The sequence below is a fragment of the Diadema setosum genome, chromosome 1 (genome assembly GCF_964275005.1).
Source record: "Diadema setosum chromosome 1, eeDiaSeto1, whole genome shotgun sequence".
Taxonomy (NCBI): Eukaryota; Metazoa; Echinodermata; class Echinoidea; order Diadematoida; family Diadematidae; genus Diadema; species Diadema setosum.
In genome coordinates, this window is record NC_092685.1 from 10,821,814 (window position 1) to 10,841,499 (window position 19,686).

At 41.8% G+C, this 19,686-nt stretch overlaps 2 protein-coding genes across 2 annotated transcripts in view; both read right to left on the reverse strand.

Annotated features, from left to right (window-relative positions):
* Positions 1-19,686, reverse strand: part of LOC140236453 (uncharacterized) — a 111,605-nt gene that overhangs the window by 16,318 nt on the left and 75,601 nt on the right. The gene's annotated exons all lie outside the window — the stretch shown is intronic.
* Positions 9,090-12,202, reverse strand: LOC140234090 (probable E3 ubiquitin-protein ligase IRF2BPL). Its single transcript, XM_072314174.1, has one exon. It carries the CDS (start codon positions 11,860-11,862, stop codon positions 9,889-9,891), a length of 1,974 nt encoding a protein of 657 aa, XP_072170275.1. The 5' UTR covers positions 11,863-12,202; the 3' UTR covers positions 9,090-9,888.

Below are 19,686 nucleotides of genomic sequence, written 5' to 3' on the forward strand. Positions count from 1 at the left end.
TTGCTGTCGTCATCACCATCATCGTCATAACTGAGACCACATTATACATGATGCTGGAGCTACGGAGTCATATATCTAATGCATGTTGAGGATGGCTTGAAATATAGAATGAATTCGATAAACAAAGAAGAATCGAAGAACGCTCACTTGAAGACGCGAACACGATGAGAAAAGAAGAGCTGAACTGCGAGACGATCCCGAGGGGCTTTCGTCCGAGTTACGAGCAATCGACAAATTTCGGAGAAGACATTGATGACCCTCGCGAAATCCACGCTGATGCATCGACCTCACGCACAGCGGAACCTTTGCTCCACTCTCTTTTATGCCCCCAAAACATAACCAGTGCGGCATGAAAACACCCCAAATGGAAGATTCATGGCAGTTGTCACGGCAACCGAACTCCAGCAGTGAAGTTTCGTATTTCGAGGGAGAGGGAGGGAGGGAATGGGAAAAAAAAATGAATCCGTGCGGTGGCTAAAAATATAGCATTCTTGTGATCGATGGCTGAAAGCGGGCAATAAATCATGAGCAGTAAACGGTAAAGGTCAGTGAGGGCAGTGGGTGATAGCAGGAAACTTGTGAGTGGCTGGATGTAGGCACACATGTGGCAGCACAGAGTCTCGTACAGCATAACAGGGCAGCGCAAACTGCATTTTGTCGACGGGGCGTTCCTCCTCTCCTGTAAGGAGAGGCGTGCTCCTCAATCTCACTCGCTTCTTAGGTCCATTGTTCCCCTCTTTGTTTCTGACTGCTCTCGTAGGCCTCTACGTGCTATAACATCGCTTGGGATCTTGTCCAGTATTAAAGTCTTAGGATATTTAAAAGATGCAATATCAACACACACGCGAGTAGGAAATAGAGCAGTTCCACAACAAATACGTTGATTTACAAGCAAACAAACACTCACCAATGTACACACGAAAAATTATAGTCGTAATACCAGTTGATCGCACTGGACTACCACCCTCAGAAAAACCGAAAAAAAAATCTTTGCCTTCATCAGTACACATAGCCTACCTCTACACTCGCCTTCTTCAGCGTGCAATATCACCGTGATTGTTACAATATTAGACATTTAAAAAGGGGGCTCCGTGTATTGTATTTTTAGTAAGGTATGTAGAGCACGACAACACATCGAATGACGATAATAGCAGAACGGTTTTTTTTTTCCCTACTCAATCTCGAAGAATCATGACTATGGGAGCGGGAACAGGGAGAGGGGGTGAGAGGGGAGGGATGAGAGTAGGATTTGGGGGATATGTATGCGACGGTAGATGAAGAAAACGGGCATAGTTCACCGTTGACCTCGATCTCTTCTAGGGCACTTGGGGGCGCAGGGTCCAACCTCTCTATCTTTCCAGTTCGTCGGTGTTCACTTTAATATCCCAGAAAGGCTTTGTATTAAAGTCATCCACGAACTGAAATTGCAGTAGGCCCGTTTTCTTCCTTTACAGCATAGTTCCTCTGAAAGTCTTGCCCGCATAAGAAATATTAATTTTTACACTGAAAGGCTTTCAGTGACGTTCAGCTTTTGCAAACTTGCAGAGGATATTAATTCTGTTCTTGTCATATAAACGGCAACAGTCCCGTGATATTTGAATACAGTATGTAAATCATTACACATAAAAATTAAGTCATATTCAATCATAATACATTTACGAGTTTACGTGCAGTGCTTACTGTGATTTTCATAACTGCTCTACAAAGTTGATTTCCTAAAATGAAATTGACAGGAATGTGTGTCATAACTGTAGACAAGAAGCATGCAGCTGATGTTAATCAAGGACAGTCAATAGAAAATGGTTACAAACGCCTATAATATTCGTATTTGTTTTAAAAAGAATTTAGGTTTCAGGAACAGAGCAGATGCTGCAGGATTTCACTCTGCAAAGAAATGGATAACCATGAAACCGGCGTCACAAACCGTCATTTCACGCGGAATCGAAATTATGTTCCAGACCAAGTACATCAGAGTCATAATAGGAGCTCGCATAAGACAGTGGCAGCTTAAAAAACAAACAAACAACGAATCTTTTAACTGTATTGAAATAAATAAACAAATAAACAAAAGTAAATATTTCCTGTCCATACAGTCCCACGTGTGCCACTCTCACTCTGATTTGGAGGAATGATGTGATAAAGCATGGCAAACGCCAAGTGATAGCTCACCCGTACAATGCAATTTGTGATTACAGTGTTTTTCGATGTAAGTTCATGGACATTGGGCTTTTGACCTTGTCTGACGTCACCAATATTCGAACTTGACCGGCATCTTTAGGTGACGTATCTGTGGTGTGAGTTTTGTGGTCATAGCTCAAAGCTGTGGAAAGATATCGAGAGCACAAGATAATAGCTTAGTGTTGCTTATCAGGGAAAGTTCATTGACATTTTGACCTCTGACCTTTTCAGAATTCACAAAGACTCGAGCCTGACCGGCATCTTTAGGTGATGTATCTGTGGTGTGAATTTGGTGGTCATAGCTCACTGTTGTGGAAAATTATTGAGAGAATACCACAATACTACATCTTGTGTATATTACGTCAGGTAAGGTTCGCTGACCATTTGACCTTTGACCTTGTCGGAAATCATCACTATTCGGAGTCAACCGGCATCTCTAAGTTATTGTGTACCTGGCCTATGAATTTGGTGGTCATAGCTCAAAGATGTGGAGAGTTATTGAGAGTACACTGCAATACTATTATATTATATACAGTGCTTATTACGTAAAGATCATTGACCGTTCACCTTTGAACTTGTCGGCCTTCATCCACGAAACTTGACCAGCATCTTCATGTTATACCTGTGGTGTGAATATGGTGGTCATATAGCTCAAATACATGGAAAGTTATTGAGAGTACACCAAAATACTGTAAAGTTGTATCAGGGCAAGTTCATTGACCTTTTGGCCTTTGACCTTGTCGGACTTCACCCGTATTCGAAATTCAATTCAATTCAATCTTTAAATTTAATCAGTCTTTCAAATTGACCGGCATTTTTAGGTTATGCACCTGTGGCGTGAGTTTAGTGTTCATAGCTCATAATAGCCGACAACTACGAGGGAAAAGTGACGCATATGTCTCACTTAAGCTATGCAAACGAAGAAAAAAAAAAGAAGAAGAAATCTATCATTGGAATTTAGTCAATGCAGATTTGTACGTTCTTATTCCTGTAGATCTTCAGGAATTCGGTATCCGTCGTATTTTCATCCACTATTGTGTGCACACATCACCTGCCCTACTTCCTTTTTCTCTTTAATACACTGATGTACTCCCTTAAACAATAATGCCTTAAAAGGTTAAAAAGTCTTAAAGAAAGGAGGCAAACATCGTGTAGGGGTTTAAACTAGGAGATGCAGCGTCCCCTAAAGTTGGTCGAGTGCAGCCTACTTCATCAACCTCATTAGAGCCTGACTTCAGTGGACGGATGAGGAGGAGACTGCGGAGGAATTAAGTTCTCATTATCTGATTCCGATCAGCTTGATCGATGGCGCGTCGGACTTGGACACGAGCTGACAAAAGGGGGAAGAGTCTCCGGTCCAAGGATGGATTCTACCGTTTAACGAGGGAGAGTCCTGCATTGATGGATGGCTGCTTACCTTTTCTTCCGCTCCTCGATTCTCTCTACCCAGAGCACAGTTCACTTACGAGGCGTGGCGTGTTGATCGCATGCAATTTACGGTCGAATCCACTTCCGAAGAAAAATATCGAGTGACATTTTGATACACAGAATGATCGAACGACAGACGCAGGATAAACGAAAAAAAAAAGCACACGCAACAACAACAGCATAAAGATACATCGCAAAGGCCCTCTGTTTCTCTGTGTTTCGAGGAATGATGTCCACGTCGATTCGGTTTACATCTTTCATCATCATGATCACAGCTTTATACAGTCGATGAGGCGACAGTTGGAGGAGAAAATAAAAATCGTTTGACCTTCTCGTTTCTCTGTATTGCGAGGACGAACTTCAGCTTCGGAAGGATGTCATTTTTATCAATACGACTAGCTACATCCACAAATAGTTTGCGAAGCCCTTCTCGATCACATTCTCAATAAGTTTTCAGAAGACTTCTGTGTTGTTTTTATGAGACATCATTAAATCAAGTTACGATGTCTGGATGATTTTCTGAACATTGCGGGCATGCCGGCATTAATAACTAAATGAAATTCCATTGCTCGGTTTATTAGCCGATAAATACGCAACAAGATCATTCACTTCTCATCGTATAAATTACACGTTACTCAAATCATACAGAAATGAACCGCAGACCATTATTCTCTTTGTATCGAAGCGGAAAGAAATCCTCGCAAAATCGACATCCGGGATTTTTATACACATCGTGGGGGGGGGGGGGTGGAGGAGTACCAGGGAAAGCTGACAGCAGTAAAAACGAGAGTAAATGTTGACATATACGACTCAGAGAGTATCCAGGTCTGTCTGCTCTCCCTCCCCCCCCCCCCCTCCCTCTATATCTTTCCATCTCTGTCTATCTCTCTCACTCACCCACACACATACAGACAAACAGACACAGACACACACACACACATGCACATATTACACACATCCATTTCGTGTCCTTCTCCGAATTCTCCATGGCTATTTGCTCAACGATTATATCGAAGCGGATGTGTATCCTCCATATTGAAAGGCGCCCCGCTTTCGCCGAGCGATAGATACTTCATTATGTTCGGGTTTGCATCCGTCTGAATCGGTGAGCCTTTAATACAGCTTCCTCCCAGCAGCAAGAATGAATGAATGACGATTTAACAGACCACGAAGCGGCCGTGCATTATTCATGCACACTAACCTTGTGTGGGCGAGAGAGTGACTGTGATTGTGATTGCGATTGTGACGTGCATTAAAAAAAAAAAAAAGTTGTGATATTCATTACGAAAAAAAAAAATCTTGGCTTGACAAAATAATGCTTGATTGTATCAAAGTCAGTATCGAGACATAATTACGTGTTCACTGTCAATAATGAACCCCTTCTTCCTGTCGAGTAAGAGAAAATACTGTTTGCTTTGAAGAACGTACGTTTAAAGTGTATTGTTGTTCGTGATATTTTTTCCAGAGTTTTTCCCACCTTGTATGATGTCAACAGTTTCTTCGCAGAATGGCCACTGATTCGCCAATGGCCTACAGGTTTTCGAGTCTAAACGAGACGAGACCCCTTGGCTTATGTAACGAAAAGGGCCATAAAATAGTTATTCAGCAGTGAAAGCATAAACAAATTAAATGATTCAAAAACACGCAAATGTTCTATCAAGAGTGATCGATGTGAGCAGAAGGGACAAAGATGAGTGGAAAGTCCTGACATCTGGAAACGAGACTACTATGAGAAAACGGAATACATGTGTACATGTATTCTCCAGGATTATGACGTGTTCGTATCTCAGTCATCGCGTTCGAAAACGTGTTATCTATTATTATTATGATTTCAGATTTAACCTTGGAAGTAAGGGACGCAGACGACGCCCAGCAGAGCAGATGTGCCTCAATGGATACCGCTCAAGGAGAATAAGGGGCCAAAAGTAATTGGCGGGAAGAGTATGATTCACGGAGTTTGTTTTCTGGCATTCCTTTGGCCATCGCTGCTGGGAAGGGAATAAAGGAGTCTCTGCTCGGCACCGCCGCACCTCCCTCGTCCCTCGGCTTCGAAAGGTCAAGATTAGAATGTTTACTCATCACTGACTACATCGGGACAGTTTCAGTTGTACATACATGTAAGACATGGTAGAGTTTCAGTGCGTAGGAGAGCCTACATCAGGGTTACACCATGGAGATACAACAGCTCCATGTAGCTCCATGGTTACACTATACAGTACTTCAATGTGCGTCGCGGGACAACCCTGCTCTTCAACTCTAGTGGAAAATTATGAAAAACGTATTTATGGTATATGACTTGCACTACGGTGTAATAACGCAACTATTTTTTTCGCTTTAGTTCTCTGTCAGCGCAAATGGTTGGCTTATTTATTATAAGTTCAGCAGTGATACTCCTAGAAGACAAATTTACTCCAAACTATTCCCCTCAATATTTATAGTATTGCGTCAGAAGCGCAGACATGGAATTACGATTAATGGGAAAAACAGAAACTAGGCAGGTGATCTTTAAAGTCTTCCGCTTTAAATACGTTCTGTACAGCTCGTTACCAAGACCATTCAACAAAACACCTTGAAGTGTTTTGTTCTTCAAAGCATTGAAAAATGCTTTGAAGTAAATTCAACACAAAAACATGTGCAAAACAAGGACTGCCAATCTCATGAGAACTAATTGTCAAGGATTACTATATTTAGTCATATTTACACTATTTCTGCATTGATATATCCATGTCGAGCCTTTTTCACATTTCGTTTATTTCGAACAAGTCGAGCGGGACCAGGTGTGGTCGATTTTTACCTTGCGGGAAGTGTCAAAGTCAATCGAAAGGCAACTCACATTGAATTGATTCTCGGAACGAGTGAATGACGTAGAAGCATTCCATTGGCATGAATCATAATTCGTCTTTATATACAGCGCTATTACGGCACGAATCAAGTGTGTTATAGTATCGGCGTCTATTTGTGAAGTGGTGTTTGCATTGTCCACTTGCCACGTCATGCTGTCGGTATAGGAGTGACTGCATGTTGACAAGCAGAGGTCGGTCCACTGTGTTTATATTGATCATTCAGTATCATAAAAGATCTATGCACTTGCTCATGCATTCTCACTGACCGATAATTCCCTGCAGATAACCTAGTAGGGCCTACATGTACAGTATCAATCTTTTCGCTACAATCTGCAATTTGTTTCACATGCCATTGCTGTCCCTTCGTCATGCAAGCTGCAATGGGTTGTCTCGCAACCTTGGTTGTTACTTCGATTGATGAATGGCAGTTGAGCAGCTAGGGGGGAAACCCGAAAAAAAGTATTTCTTTTTTTTTTAGCATTCCTCCCATACTGTCAATCTCAGTTCAGTAAACCGATTGATCTGTCAGTTTGATATCATGTATGACAAGTTAATGACATTAATGAGGACAATGTGTTGATAATGTAGATTGTAATTATCAAATGCCAATAAGATATCTTGTTGAAAGGTAAAGTGTTGTTCCTAAGTTGTTACGAATATCATAGGTATTGAACTGCAAATGCATATTTCCGCTATGCACGTTCTACGCAGGAATTACTAATGTTAGAACGAACAAGACGGTAATCACAAGGCAGAAAATTCATCACTTTTTTATTTTTTATTTTTTTTTATCGGGGGGGGGGGGGGGGGGTCTTTATGAAATGAAACCGACCCTAATCAGTTTTCTGTTTAAATCTTTGATCAGGATGTATAATATGAAACATTACAGGTGACTAACGTTTAGATAAGGTTCGCTTTGCGTGAGTTCCATCGCCATCGGAGGCCTGGTTTAATATTAACTTCGGCCGAAGGGAGTTGTTTCCATGCAATCTGTCATGGCTTTGAATTTCAGTATCAGCAGGCTAGCCCGCCAAATACAATCTACTGATCATATTACGTTTTACCAAACAACAACAACAAAAGGTGACGCCGAGGAAGTACGTAGCCTGTTGTGTGTATAATTATGTATGTGTGTGTGTGTGTGTGTGTGTGTGTACGTGTGTGTGCAAACATGTGCCCCTGCTGCCGCATGTGTTAGTGAGATTAGTTTTCACTGCCGAGTTACTATTTCGGCAAAGCACACTACCATGCGTCATAATGTGTATCGTACGACAGACCAGAGAGGGCTGGGCAGGGTGTATGATATATCGTTGACTGCCTGTTGATTAGAAAGGGAATATTCTGCTTTTCTGGAACCGACATATTTGCCAAATAAAATCCCATTATGTTACAGAAGCCTACGCCTTTGTACGACTTCCTAAACCTGTGCGAGCAATAACATGATTTTCAAAGTGCAGGGGGTTACAATAACGATACGTGACACCTTTAATACCATCCGCGATACGGAGTACAAACTGCAGCACTGACCCTGTTTCTGTACTATCTCTTGTTGAGAAATCAAACACACGAGCAAATTACTGTTCTCATGATAAAAAGATGCCAAACTTTTTTTGACAATATTCATGATCTGTATGTGTACACACACAGCCCACCCTTTAATCACTCTAACTCCTCTTGCAGCCCCCAATTTAACGTACATCGCCATCTCTGTACGTTTAAGAATTTAAACATGATAAATAAGGACACATTGTGAGTGACTCTATAATTATTATACAGCATAGTTTCTTACGGAATTAAGGTAATATAAAGTATATACATACATGTATATATAAATAAATATATGTATATATATATAATATATATATATATATACATGTATATGTATACATACATACACGTGTACATAATATTCACTCACATATACCAACATAGGGCCTATCTATACGAATATATTGTGTGCAAACTAATGATGAGTACACCTTATACAGGTATTTAACGTACTAGGCACATCCGCACACACGGCCATGCACATACACACACACACATACACACATAGACTAACACGGTTTCTCACTTTTTTAAGTATTTCTTTCAGTTTTAATGTACTAGATGTACAATCACATTACAAAAGTCACATCACAAAGTATACAGATAGACATCGTTTACAAGAATTTGCGAACATTGTGACATGACTACACTATAGAAAGAAGAATAATTGGCTTCAAGTTCTACATTCACGTGTGCACAGTGTGGTGATTTAATTCACGGAACTGAACATTGTTTCAAGAGCGTAAAATGTACCAAGACAGAATATTCTTTGAACTATTTCAACTGTTCTTAAACAAACTTTCAGACAGAGACAGTAATCCCAGAGCTAGATTGACGTTTTCACTTGCCAAATTCTGAAGCTGTAATAGGCGTGTTCAATTTGTTCTCGTCAGTGCTAGAAATGAAAAGATTTTTATCTCTATTTTTTTTTTTAATACGTAAAATATAATTCAATATGTATGCCTCATGCTATGCATGGTCCGTGGCTCATCGGGTCATTTTGATGAGCGACAATTCGTGTGAAGGGGAATATCCTCCCTCCCTCTCTGCCCCCCCCCCCCCCCCCCGAATGTGAATATGAAAACAGCCCATTATACATGCTTCATTTCCGTATCATATATTCTACGATGTGTTGACAAAATGAATGGATGAGAAAGTGTTACAAGTTCTCACATAAACTGGAACAGTAATAATTCCACGTCTACGCCGGCATAATTATTCCTCGCAGTGGACTACTAATTATTTAAGCACTGGAGATGGGTTTGTCAATAGCCTATCGTTCATCTCAAAAGCGCACAATTGCACCATCGCATATAAGGGAATTCAAATAGACTTCTAAAAGTAGGGTATATCATCGAATACAAAATTGAACGCAATAGTCTCCGGTTCATTACACAGAGAAACACAGCAGTTTTAAAAATAGTGCAGAAGTGACACTAATCCATGTATATCTTGCTTACCACTGATACGAGCAATGTGAACATGCTGAAATACACAATTTACTTGGGAAAAGCAACAGCATCAGCAGGACAAACGGTTTCCATGTGGTATATATAAGCATTCATACTCTTGCAACATAAAACATAATGACCCATCATTCTTCGCAAGGTGATAATTTTCCTCTGTTAGTGTCTTGTCCTGTGATATAACATCGCGTAGACCGATTATCACAAAATATATGCTATGTACATGTACAGCTGCATTTACAGAAATATACACAAGCACGTGATACTGTCCAGCAGTGACGTCGTGACAGTTTGAAATATGGGCGACTTCCTTGGCATTTTTTTTTTTAATGATGCACTATGTACAAAACACATTATCTGAATAAAAGAAACGCGAGTAATTTGTCAGTGACAAAATCGCAAGAGATGAGAAAAAAAAATCAGTTTTATGAGTCCCGTTCTTTCTTGACCTTCACCTCCTCTCCAAGAATGGTGAGGATCTCCCCCTGCATAAAGGCCCAAGGAGTGGTGGTGCCAGCGAGTGGACATTTGGCTCCACTGGGACAGTACACCTCAGCTCCAGAGCCTTGCTTCTTGATGCTATCCCTTGAGCATGGGAAACAGAATTTATGATTACTTACGGACGGGCACTGGACAAAGTGAGTGTCTTCAAGACGCTCGTGACAAAGAGTGCACTTGAGGATGTTCAGCATGTGCATAGAGGAGTCAGGTAGATTGGCTGTGTTCGGGGTGACACTGGTCTCCTGCCCATGGGGGATTGCCGCTTGGGAAAGCTCCTTGCTGCGGTACATGGCCCTTCTTTGGGCCGTGGTTGGGGAATGGGGGCTACGCTGGGACTTGTCGCTCGAACCCGATGCGGGGTTGCTGGGCGGTCGCATCGATGTTGATCCTGCATCACTCTTGCTCGTCGGCGATGTCGGAGTTCCCAGATTATCGGTGACTGACATGAGTGCGGCCATAGGCGAAGGACCACCTTGGGAGGAACTGCCATCAGGCGGGGTACCAGCTGATGCGGGGTTACTCATAGGCGATGTGGCAGTACTCGGTGGGCGTGAGCTGCTGAACCCAGCATTCATGGTAAGTTTGAGCGCCTCCGCCTGGCTCTGCATCCATTGTTGTCGTTGTTGCTGCTCCTCCGTTAGTTTGCTTGGGTCCTGCTCAGCAGGCTCTGGCGAAGATTTTATCTTTTTGCTTTTATGACTGAAGGAACGAGACGAGAGAAGCGTGGGAGTCATAATGGGCAGAACAGGGCAGCTCGCATCAATGTACGGCTGTGGTAAAGTTTCCACGCTCACCATATCTCTGAAGTAGCGAACAGATTCCGGCAACAAATCACACAAAGGTCGCCAGTCACTCGACCCATGCTTCTTTTCATATTCTAGGTACTTATATCCCGAAGATAGACTCTTACCTACATCCTTTACACAGTCTTGATACATCTGCTTGGCAGCTCCTGACGCACTAGAATACACCTGCCCGGATCCGCTAGGATATTCGATATAGATTTTGACCTCATAATCAAGTCCTGGACGATACACAGCATCGAAAGCAAATACGCGTCCGCGGAGTGAATGGTCTTTCTTGAATCGAATTTCAAAAGGGGTACATGTCGATAGCGTCGCCAAAGTTTGACGCACAGAACTAGGCTTCTGACCGTACGGGTCGTCTGCTACGGGGGTGACGCGTCGCTCGTTGTCCGAATGGGACGACACCGAGCTTTCCTTGTCCTCTCGCTCGCGATCTGCCGAGCTTCGCTTCGTCCCGCTGCTCGGGGTCGTGGTTGGTGGTGCTGCTTTTCCGACGGCAGTGGGTGCAACGGTATGTCGTGGCGTAAATACAGAGTTAGATGCAGGTGGAGCGCTAAGATGGTGGAGAAGATTAGGGGCCATATGGGGACCAGAGACAGGAGTTAGCCCCCCGCGGGACAGCAACTTTCCTTCGCCTTCATCCGAAGGAGGGAACCCAAACTTGGGTGCTGTCGAAAAGTCATGAATGCTCCGCGCACGACTGGGCTCATGAGTAACAAATCGTTCACCGTGTATCTGTGTGGTTACACAGCCAGGTGGATTTCTTGGCGATGGTTCAACATGATTCACATTGCTACTGCTACTTTCCAATGCACTTGGGCGAGGTGGAACACTCACCGATTGGGGCGGCATGAGAGGTATTTGTCCTGGTTTATGTCCCGGGTAAGATTTTGTCTCCTGAAAACTGTGTGCCCGTTTCATTTGCCGTGCACCTTCGATGACACCTTCGATTCGATCAGCTCCCTCGTAGTTGACACATCCACGGCACACCGGCTCTGAAAAATCGTGCAGTAAAGCCCATGGTGCCCGTGGTAAATCACACAGGTAGCAGTGTTGTCGATGCATGGTGAGATGATAGTGAGACAGCGACATACAGCCAGACAGTTTTCTGCTCACTACTACGCGTCTATCACATGTAGTTGAATGTAATATTCAATACAAAACAGTCAGTCATTCACAATCGCCGTGAAAGTGAGCCGCTCAGCATATTGCGTCACTATGCACTCACAGAGGAGAAGAGTTATCGCGGACGTTACACAGCGCAGGTGAAGAATGAACGAGGCGGGTTCGTCGTCTGCTAGCTGCGTTGACTGTCACACATCTGTCGATGCAGCGTGCACTGCGAGCAAACATCCAGCACTTAACCTCTCCTGCTCATGCGCACTGCGCTTGTATGCTTGGCACGGCATTTCAGGCATACTGATGACGTGTAGGAGAGGAATGTGCAACCGTAGACAAGCAATGGCGGCGGTGCCCGGGGAAAATAATCCCAGGCTGATTCATTAGCAACAGGAAGCGCGGAGACTGGGGCCTCTACACTACCATGCTATTATTAAATATGCTCGTGCGTGGGCGACACCGCTGGATTAAAATACAGTCATTTCTGCGGGCATACCCAGGGCGCTGCTAAAAGCTCAAAGGGGAGAGCGAATCAGTGGAGTCATATCGAATGGCCCTAGCCAAAACAAACAAACGTGAAATTCTAGAGAGCATCGTTCATGCTGCGTGAGGGATGTGTTTTGAGAATTGCTGAAAACCAGTGGGAGAAAATCGAGACAACGCTCCATTTCTGAAATCTCGCCTTACCTTGCACATAAACCGAACCAATGTTACGGTGGGCACGTAGCAGCGGGTAACAAAATCCGCGCAGACGAAACTGCTCTTTGAGCCAGCTTCTGTCGCACGGTATCAGTCACACCGCAGTTAAAAATGAGAGCCAAAATATAATCGTTGTATCTAGTGGTCGGCTCACGAATTAAGCTTAGGGCGGCGGCACACAGTTTAGGGAAAGGCAATCGAACTGGGTAACGCAATCCCTATCCTGTCTGCTCCGATAACCTGAAGTGTGTCGATCACTCCATCATCCGACACCGCTTTGAGATCGAATCCGGAAATAACTGCCGCCAAAATGTGGTAGTCTCGTAACGTGAGACTCCATTAAAAAAGATCTCAACACTTGATTTAACTTGGACCAGGTTATAATCTCTTCGCTCGAGGCTTACGGGCCTCGGATATCGCTCTCAAGACCAGCATAGATCCGCTGTCTTCCAGATCGATTACAATAAGAATTGAATACAAAGTCTTAACCCTGAGCACTCATGCCATTCTCGTTCAAAAACAAAACATGGGAACCTAGTGCAGTGACACAATCTTTTTCATAGCCAATGACTTCATACCTTGAATGTGATAAAACTCTTCAGCTAATAAACACCATAATTAGACTGGGACCATTACGAAGCAACAAAGCGTAATCATGTTCAGATGTTACATTGAGCGGTCCTGCCTTCAATGATCTGCACGGAGAGAAATTTGCACTGAAGCTTTTACGACAAAACTTTCTCCGCAGCTCGTAAAAAAGGTGAGAAATAACGCAACAATTGCAACCGAACCTTCTTGTAAATAAAACCATGGATCATATGACTCATATGCGTGTGACGCGAAGTAATCGATATGATTGGTTTCTCGAGTGGCTATACACAGGCTGAGTAATATAATAGGAAAGTTGCTTGAAATATGGGTTTTCATCAGCCATGTCCGGTTTCGCCGGCGCGGATCCCCAGAATATTTTAGTGAAGATATAACGAATATCATGGTAAGTTGCGGATCCTTGGTTAGGAAAGAGCCTGTATTTCTCCCCAGTATCACAATCTCGACCCTATTGAACCGCATCGAAAACGAAAGCATTGAAAAGTGATTGCTTTACACATCAGTTTACGTAACATTCATTCTACCAGGGAGATGTGATCTCTCCATTCCTCCCTACCCCCCCCCCTCGATTATACAAAAGAGCTTCCTGTAACACTAAGAAACCAAAATAAAAATGTGAATTGAGTGAAAGCAACAGTTTTAGTAGAGCACATCAGTGAAAGTTTGCGGAAAATCGGACAATCGATTAAAGTTATGAATTTTAAAACTTTCGGTGCTGTGATTGCTGGATATAAGGAGGTTACTCACTTCATGACGTCATTATTGATAACAATGTAAAGAAAATAAACAAAAAAAATCAACATATTATTTTCACTTTTCTGGGATGACTAAAGAGCACTTAACATACCTCTTTCAAAAAGCAGGAGGTATATCCCTTAACATAATTCAGTAACAGGTCGATGGATCGTGTACTTTTCATGAAAAATGAAATTTTGTGGATTTTTTCTGTATATTTTCTTTATACCGTTGTCCATGAGATCCAGAAATGTAGTATACGTTATAGTCTCGTTATCCAGATATACCGATATACCGATAATGGCATCGAAACTCAAAGGGGATGGCTAGTAACTGATCAGTGGGAATGCTGGGGGATGATTGTCCCAATCCTTGTGGGATTCATTTAAGAGTACATTATATATCGTTGACGTTAACGATCGCCCCGTCACTGTACATGCATGCTAACCTGGAAACATTAAACTGCACATTACTTGAATATGAGACCATTCTGAAGCAAATAATTTTCACACAACCATAGATATATAATGTACTCTTAAATGAATCCCACAAGGATTGGAACAATCATCCCCCAGCATTCCCACTGATCAGTTACTAGCCACCCTTTAAACATCTCATAACTTCCTAACCGATTGTGCGATTCCCTCAAACTTTCACTGATGTGTCTACTTATATGGCTGCTTTCACTCAATCTTCATGTATATTTAGGCATGAAATTGATTTCCTTTAATTCAGAGAAAACACGTGTTACACAGAGAGAGAGAGAGAGAGAGAGAGTCGAGAATCCGTATAGAGAGCTCTCGTCGGTCGGATCTGTCACATCAAACTTGAACAAAATACATGATTACCTCATTTCACTTTCAGTCAAGGGGAATAGGAAGATTACTCGAAACGACTATGACCTGAAATCTGACATCATTGGCGGAGTGTATGTGGGTTGTGAAAACATTATATGGGCAAAAAGAATTAGAAGTGGGACATCAAGAGCTAGACAAGGAGCGACCACTTTAAATAGGTCTACTTGAACACACTGCATGCATGATGCAGGTAAAACCCATGCAACTATAAAGTTGATTATGGTGACGTTACCAAAAATATTGCGAAATCATAGTTGTCACTGCTAAGTGCAAAGAAAACAATCGAATCATCTTTAATTAATTAGAGCTCGTATCGCAGCCAAGCTAACAATTAGTTGGCTATCATTGATTTAAAAAAACAAACACCTACTCTATATTCAGGATATAAGATTGTAGCGTTGCCGATAGTTTGATAAATACCATGAGAGCGATGTATATGGTATCTTTTATTTCATTTCATTTGTTTTGTTTTCCTTGTTCTTTTAAAGTATTCTAAGTAATTGACATCCTTAGCTCAATAGCAAACAAATGCTCGAACAAGATCGAACTCGAATGATGTCACATCCAAAGCAGAGGAGATTTTCCGGGAACCGCACCGTCGATGGGGTCTACACGTGCTCTCTGAACGGGTCGGAAAGTGAGATCGGTATAATACGAGCAATGACGAGCAAATGCTTTTACACAATTATACTCATTCATGTACAACTATATATTTAACTGACCACATTACCAACTCTTCATCTCAATTACAGGGCTTGTTCGAAAATCCGCGTTGTGAAATGCGGCAGTCTTTCCCATATAGAGTGTTGCTCGTAGTAATGAGATCCACATCCGTCTAGAAATGTCAGACTAGTAAAGTTGGTCATTTGATACAGTTCGTACATGATCTGTCATGTAACTTGACTCGACTGAATTTTGAAGAGACAGAAAAGAACACACACTACCTTGGAGTACGATATGATGCCTTGGTGTCGAGTTTCCAGTGACAAACGTTGCACAAAGCGATAACTATCATTTTACCGTTAACCGTCCCGCAGCGGCACGTTGTACGTCAGCGGAAAAATAAATAACAAAAACAGAACAGAGTTATCGAAGTATATAATGGAATGAACACATCCGATTGACGATCATCACTCATGAATCGAATGGTAGAATAGATTAAAATCGGATCAACATGCATACTACATCCTCACAGCTGCATGTATGTGAGGATGTAAACGCGAACAAATACACACAAACAAAAGGAAAACATATAGTTTACTCATGTCAGCAACCCGGATCAGCAATAACAGCTTTGGATCATAAAAAAACAAACACCTTTTTTATTGTATGGGTATCCCCATGACGTAATCCCCTACGTTACGCAACACTGTAAACACTGTATGTATACAAACAAACAAACAAACAAAAATAAGTCAAGAAAGCGCATTTGAAGTACCCGTGTCCAAGTTAAAAGAAACGAGTAAAAGTGAATATAACTCATTTGTATAGCACCATGCATTTCGGCCTGAAATAGGCCTACCTTGAGCTGAAGATACAAAGAAAATGTTTCTTTTTTGAACTAGAAAAAGCATGAAGTGAATATTCATGGTATAATGCAGAGTAGGACGCAAAAGAAAATCACATCAAAGTATGATATTTATCCCTCGTTTGCTCGAGCAAAACTACTGTTGGAGCTTTCACAGTAGCAGCGGAAGCAGAGGCCGATACGTGATATCGTGACTGAGTGTTGCTGGGGCACAACTTCAAAGACGCTTCGGTCGGTCATTATTCAAAATTATGAAATAATATCACAGAATCTTATACGCCGGAAAGATAGCCAGAAAGAGACTGGACGCTTTTACTAGCAACCCTTGATTTCCTCAGTCTGCACTGAACTCTGTGAGCGGCTGCGAAGGAACATCCGTCTTCAGAGTGAGGTTACAGAACCGAACTCTTTTCTTGTTTGATAATGAATATCATTAAAAGAGAAGAAAAAGATGCACTGATGGATGTGTGATAATTAATCTACAAATCTATAAATCTGGTAACTTCTATATTCGGAATTCTGAAAAACTTCCAGCTTATGAAGGATCCACGTCATCATGTTAAGTGGATGATAGAACTATCTGATGTATTTCATCCAGCGCTGTTATCTGTTCCATCTGGGAGCCCGCAAGCTTGACAGTTCAATTTCATTTTCAAAGCGTCCCGCCTTCATACGAATTCATAAATTCCCATTCGGCGATGTACCAATTGATAAGAAAGGAAAGGAATAATTTCAAATGACAAAGGTTATTTCCATTAATTTTGGAGCGCATCGCCAATCGCATGATCAGATTTTGTTTTATTCTTGCCTCTCATCGACGTATACAGCTGAGAGCACCACACGCAGTCATGTATGACGTCTGCATGTGTGATTGCAAGTGATGATATATTCCGCTGAGGATCGGCTGTAAAACGCTCGGCAACTCACTCTCCAGTTTAACAACAACAACAACTATACAAGAAATGAATGAATTACACAAAACTATGTCCAAGACTTTCTGTTAGTCGGGGTGATAGAGACTGAAGTTTGTTTTTCCTTTGTTTGGTGTGTTATTTGTTGGTGGGATGATTTAAACATGTCAGACATAACCTCTCTTTGCTTTGTGCAAGCAAACGCATTATTGGAAGTAAATTCTGTTTATTGGCCAGACGACAATAGATTATTAAGGTCTGCCGCTGTTCCATTCTGTGTCACTCATCTGACATAATGCGTGTTCATTCCTTTCACTTCACGTTAACTGGAGGAAATACGCACTACAATAATCATTTATGTGGGTCACGCACCAACCAGGGAGATCTCTTCCCACCTCCCTGTACCAACAACACTATACCGCTAATTATTCTGCGCTTATACCCAATGAAACAATGTATAAAACCCTGAAATCATCGTCTGTTCAAAGAACAAATGACCACGCTGACCAGTCTACATGCAGGTCTAACGATTGAAATCACACCAGCATGTATAAGACAGAGAACTAATAAGAACACGTTCTTCTGTTCTTAAGATTCTTTGGCTTTCAAATTTAACGTGTTACGAATCTTACAAGAAAAAGTCGAATTTGAATTGTAAGCATATTTTTCGGATTTTCACCTACAAATATGTCTCAGTCAAAAATTGTATAAGAAGTGCACGAACAACAAAAAAGAGAACTTCACTTTCTCCTGATATTCCTTTGTTGATACGATCTTCTTTCTTTCATTACTTAGAGCCATATACTATTTTTCCACGTGCCTACACTATAATGACCCGAATTCACGAAGGTGGTACAAATTAATGAAAACACGGTTTAAACCATGGACAAAAACCATGGAGCGCCAAGTGTCGCACGGAATATTTCGTTACGAAATTGGTCATTTCGTCAACAAAATGACCGTTTCGTTAACGAAATACTCATTTAGTTACAAAATGTTGTCATTTCGTTACAAAATAATCATTTCATCGACGAAACGACTGATTTCGTAACGAAATATTCCATGGGACACTTGGTTTTTGTCCATGGTTTAAACCATGGTTTCATTTGTACCACTTTCGTGAATTCGAGCCATGTGCCTGGGTGTTTATGCATGTTTCGGTTCTCACCACAGCCGTCTGTCTCTGTTTCCTCATGTCTCTACAACATAGTACCGATTTATTTATTCAAGTGACTGTCCATGACGTCTAATGGCTTCAAGCCTCATTATGCTCTTGACCCCATTTACCGCTCCTCAGCACTTCCCCAACACTTTGTGTGTGTGTGTGTGTGTGTGTGTGTGTGTGTGCGTGTGCGTGTGTGTTGTTTATGTCTTTGTGGTTGAGCGACGGCAGGTTTTCGACAAATGACAATGTAAAACATGTTGTTAAAAAAAGAAAGAAAAAATCCAAGGATAAAAGTAAAACTCTATACCGACATCAGATTTTGATACCACAATACGTCTCACTTCCCCCACTGTTTCCGCTTCATTGTGCGTGATCTCTCGAGTCCTTGTTATGACAACTTGTTTCATTTTCGGCTGCTGTCAAACAATGCTCCCACGTAGATCCGTGTAAAGCATCCCATCGAGGCTGGATGGAAGCGGGAAGAGCAGAATTTGTTGGGATAGATCCATTATTTTGATAAAATGTCCCTTCACATGACATCGTTATAGTGCGAGTGTCCGTGGTTCATGTCATTTTTAGTTTCCGCTCATTTTCTTCAACTTCTCGCAGAACCAGAACTTTCGAATCGGAATCTGCGTCTTGCTATATCATTATCAGAGCAGCTTCAGTGATGTTCTGCTTTGTAATCATCGCGAGCGCCAAGATTTAGTTCGGTTTTTCGTTAATGTTAGTATGTGTTGTCAATCTATTTTGTGACTGCAGAATGAATTTCAAAGTGCGTTTCCGAGTCCTGTCGAGCATCTTGTCAGCTTGAACTCTTTATACCGGAAGGTGGGGGATATTACACACCATCAACACTTCCCCCTTTCCACTTGCCTTTCCTGATACATCCATCCATCGACCTATAATAATATATTTCAAATGTGATGTGTCTTGCTGGGCAAAACAAGGCAATGTTTGCGTACATTGCCATTGTGTGAAGACAAACTAAAACTATCTTTAATTTCTAAGAAATTCAGGTGGTACTATACTGTCCAAATGTGGATAAAAACCAATAGAACGCCACATTTAGACGATTCAATGACATTAAAACACCGCAAGTTTCAGTCTTACACCGTTCTAACTTTCATTGATCTGTTGTTGATTTTTCTTGAAACTGTTTGCAAAGATGATGCAACGATGATGAGACGATTTTCACCAGGGTAACTCCCGACCAATGTTTTATTGTGATGTCGACCATGACAGAAATGAACTTTCGCCCCTTATACGTATTCAAGAATAAGGGAAACAAAT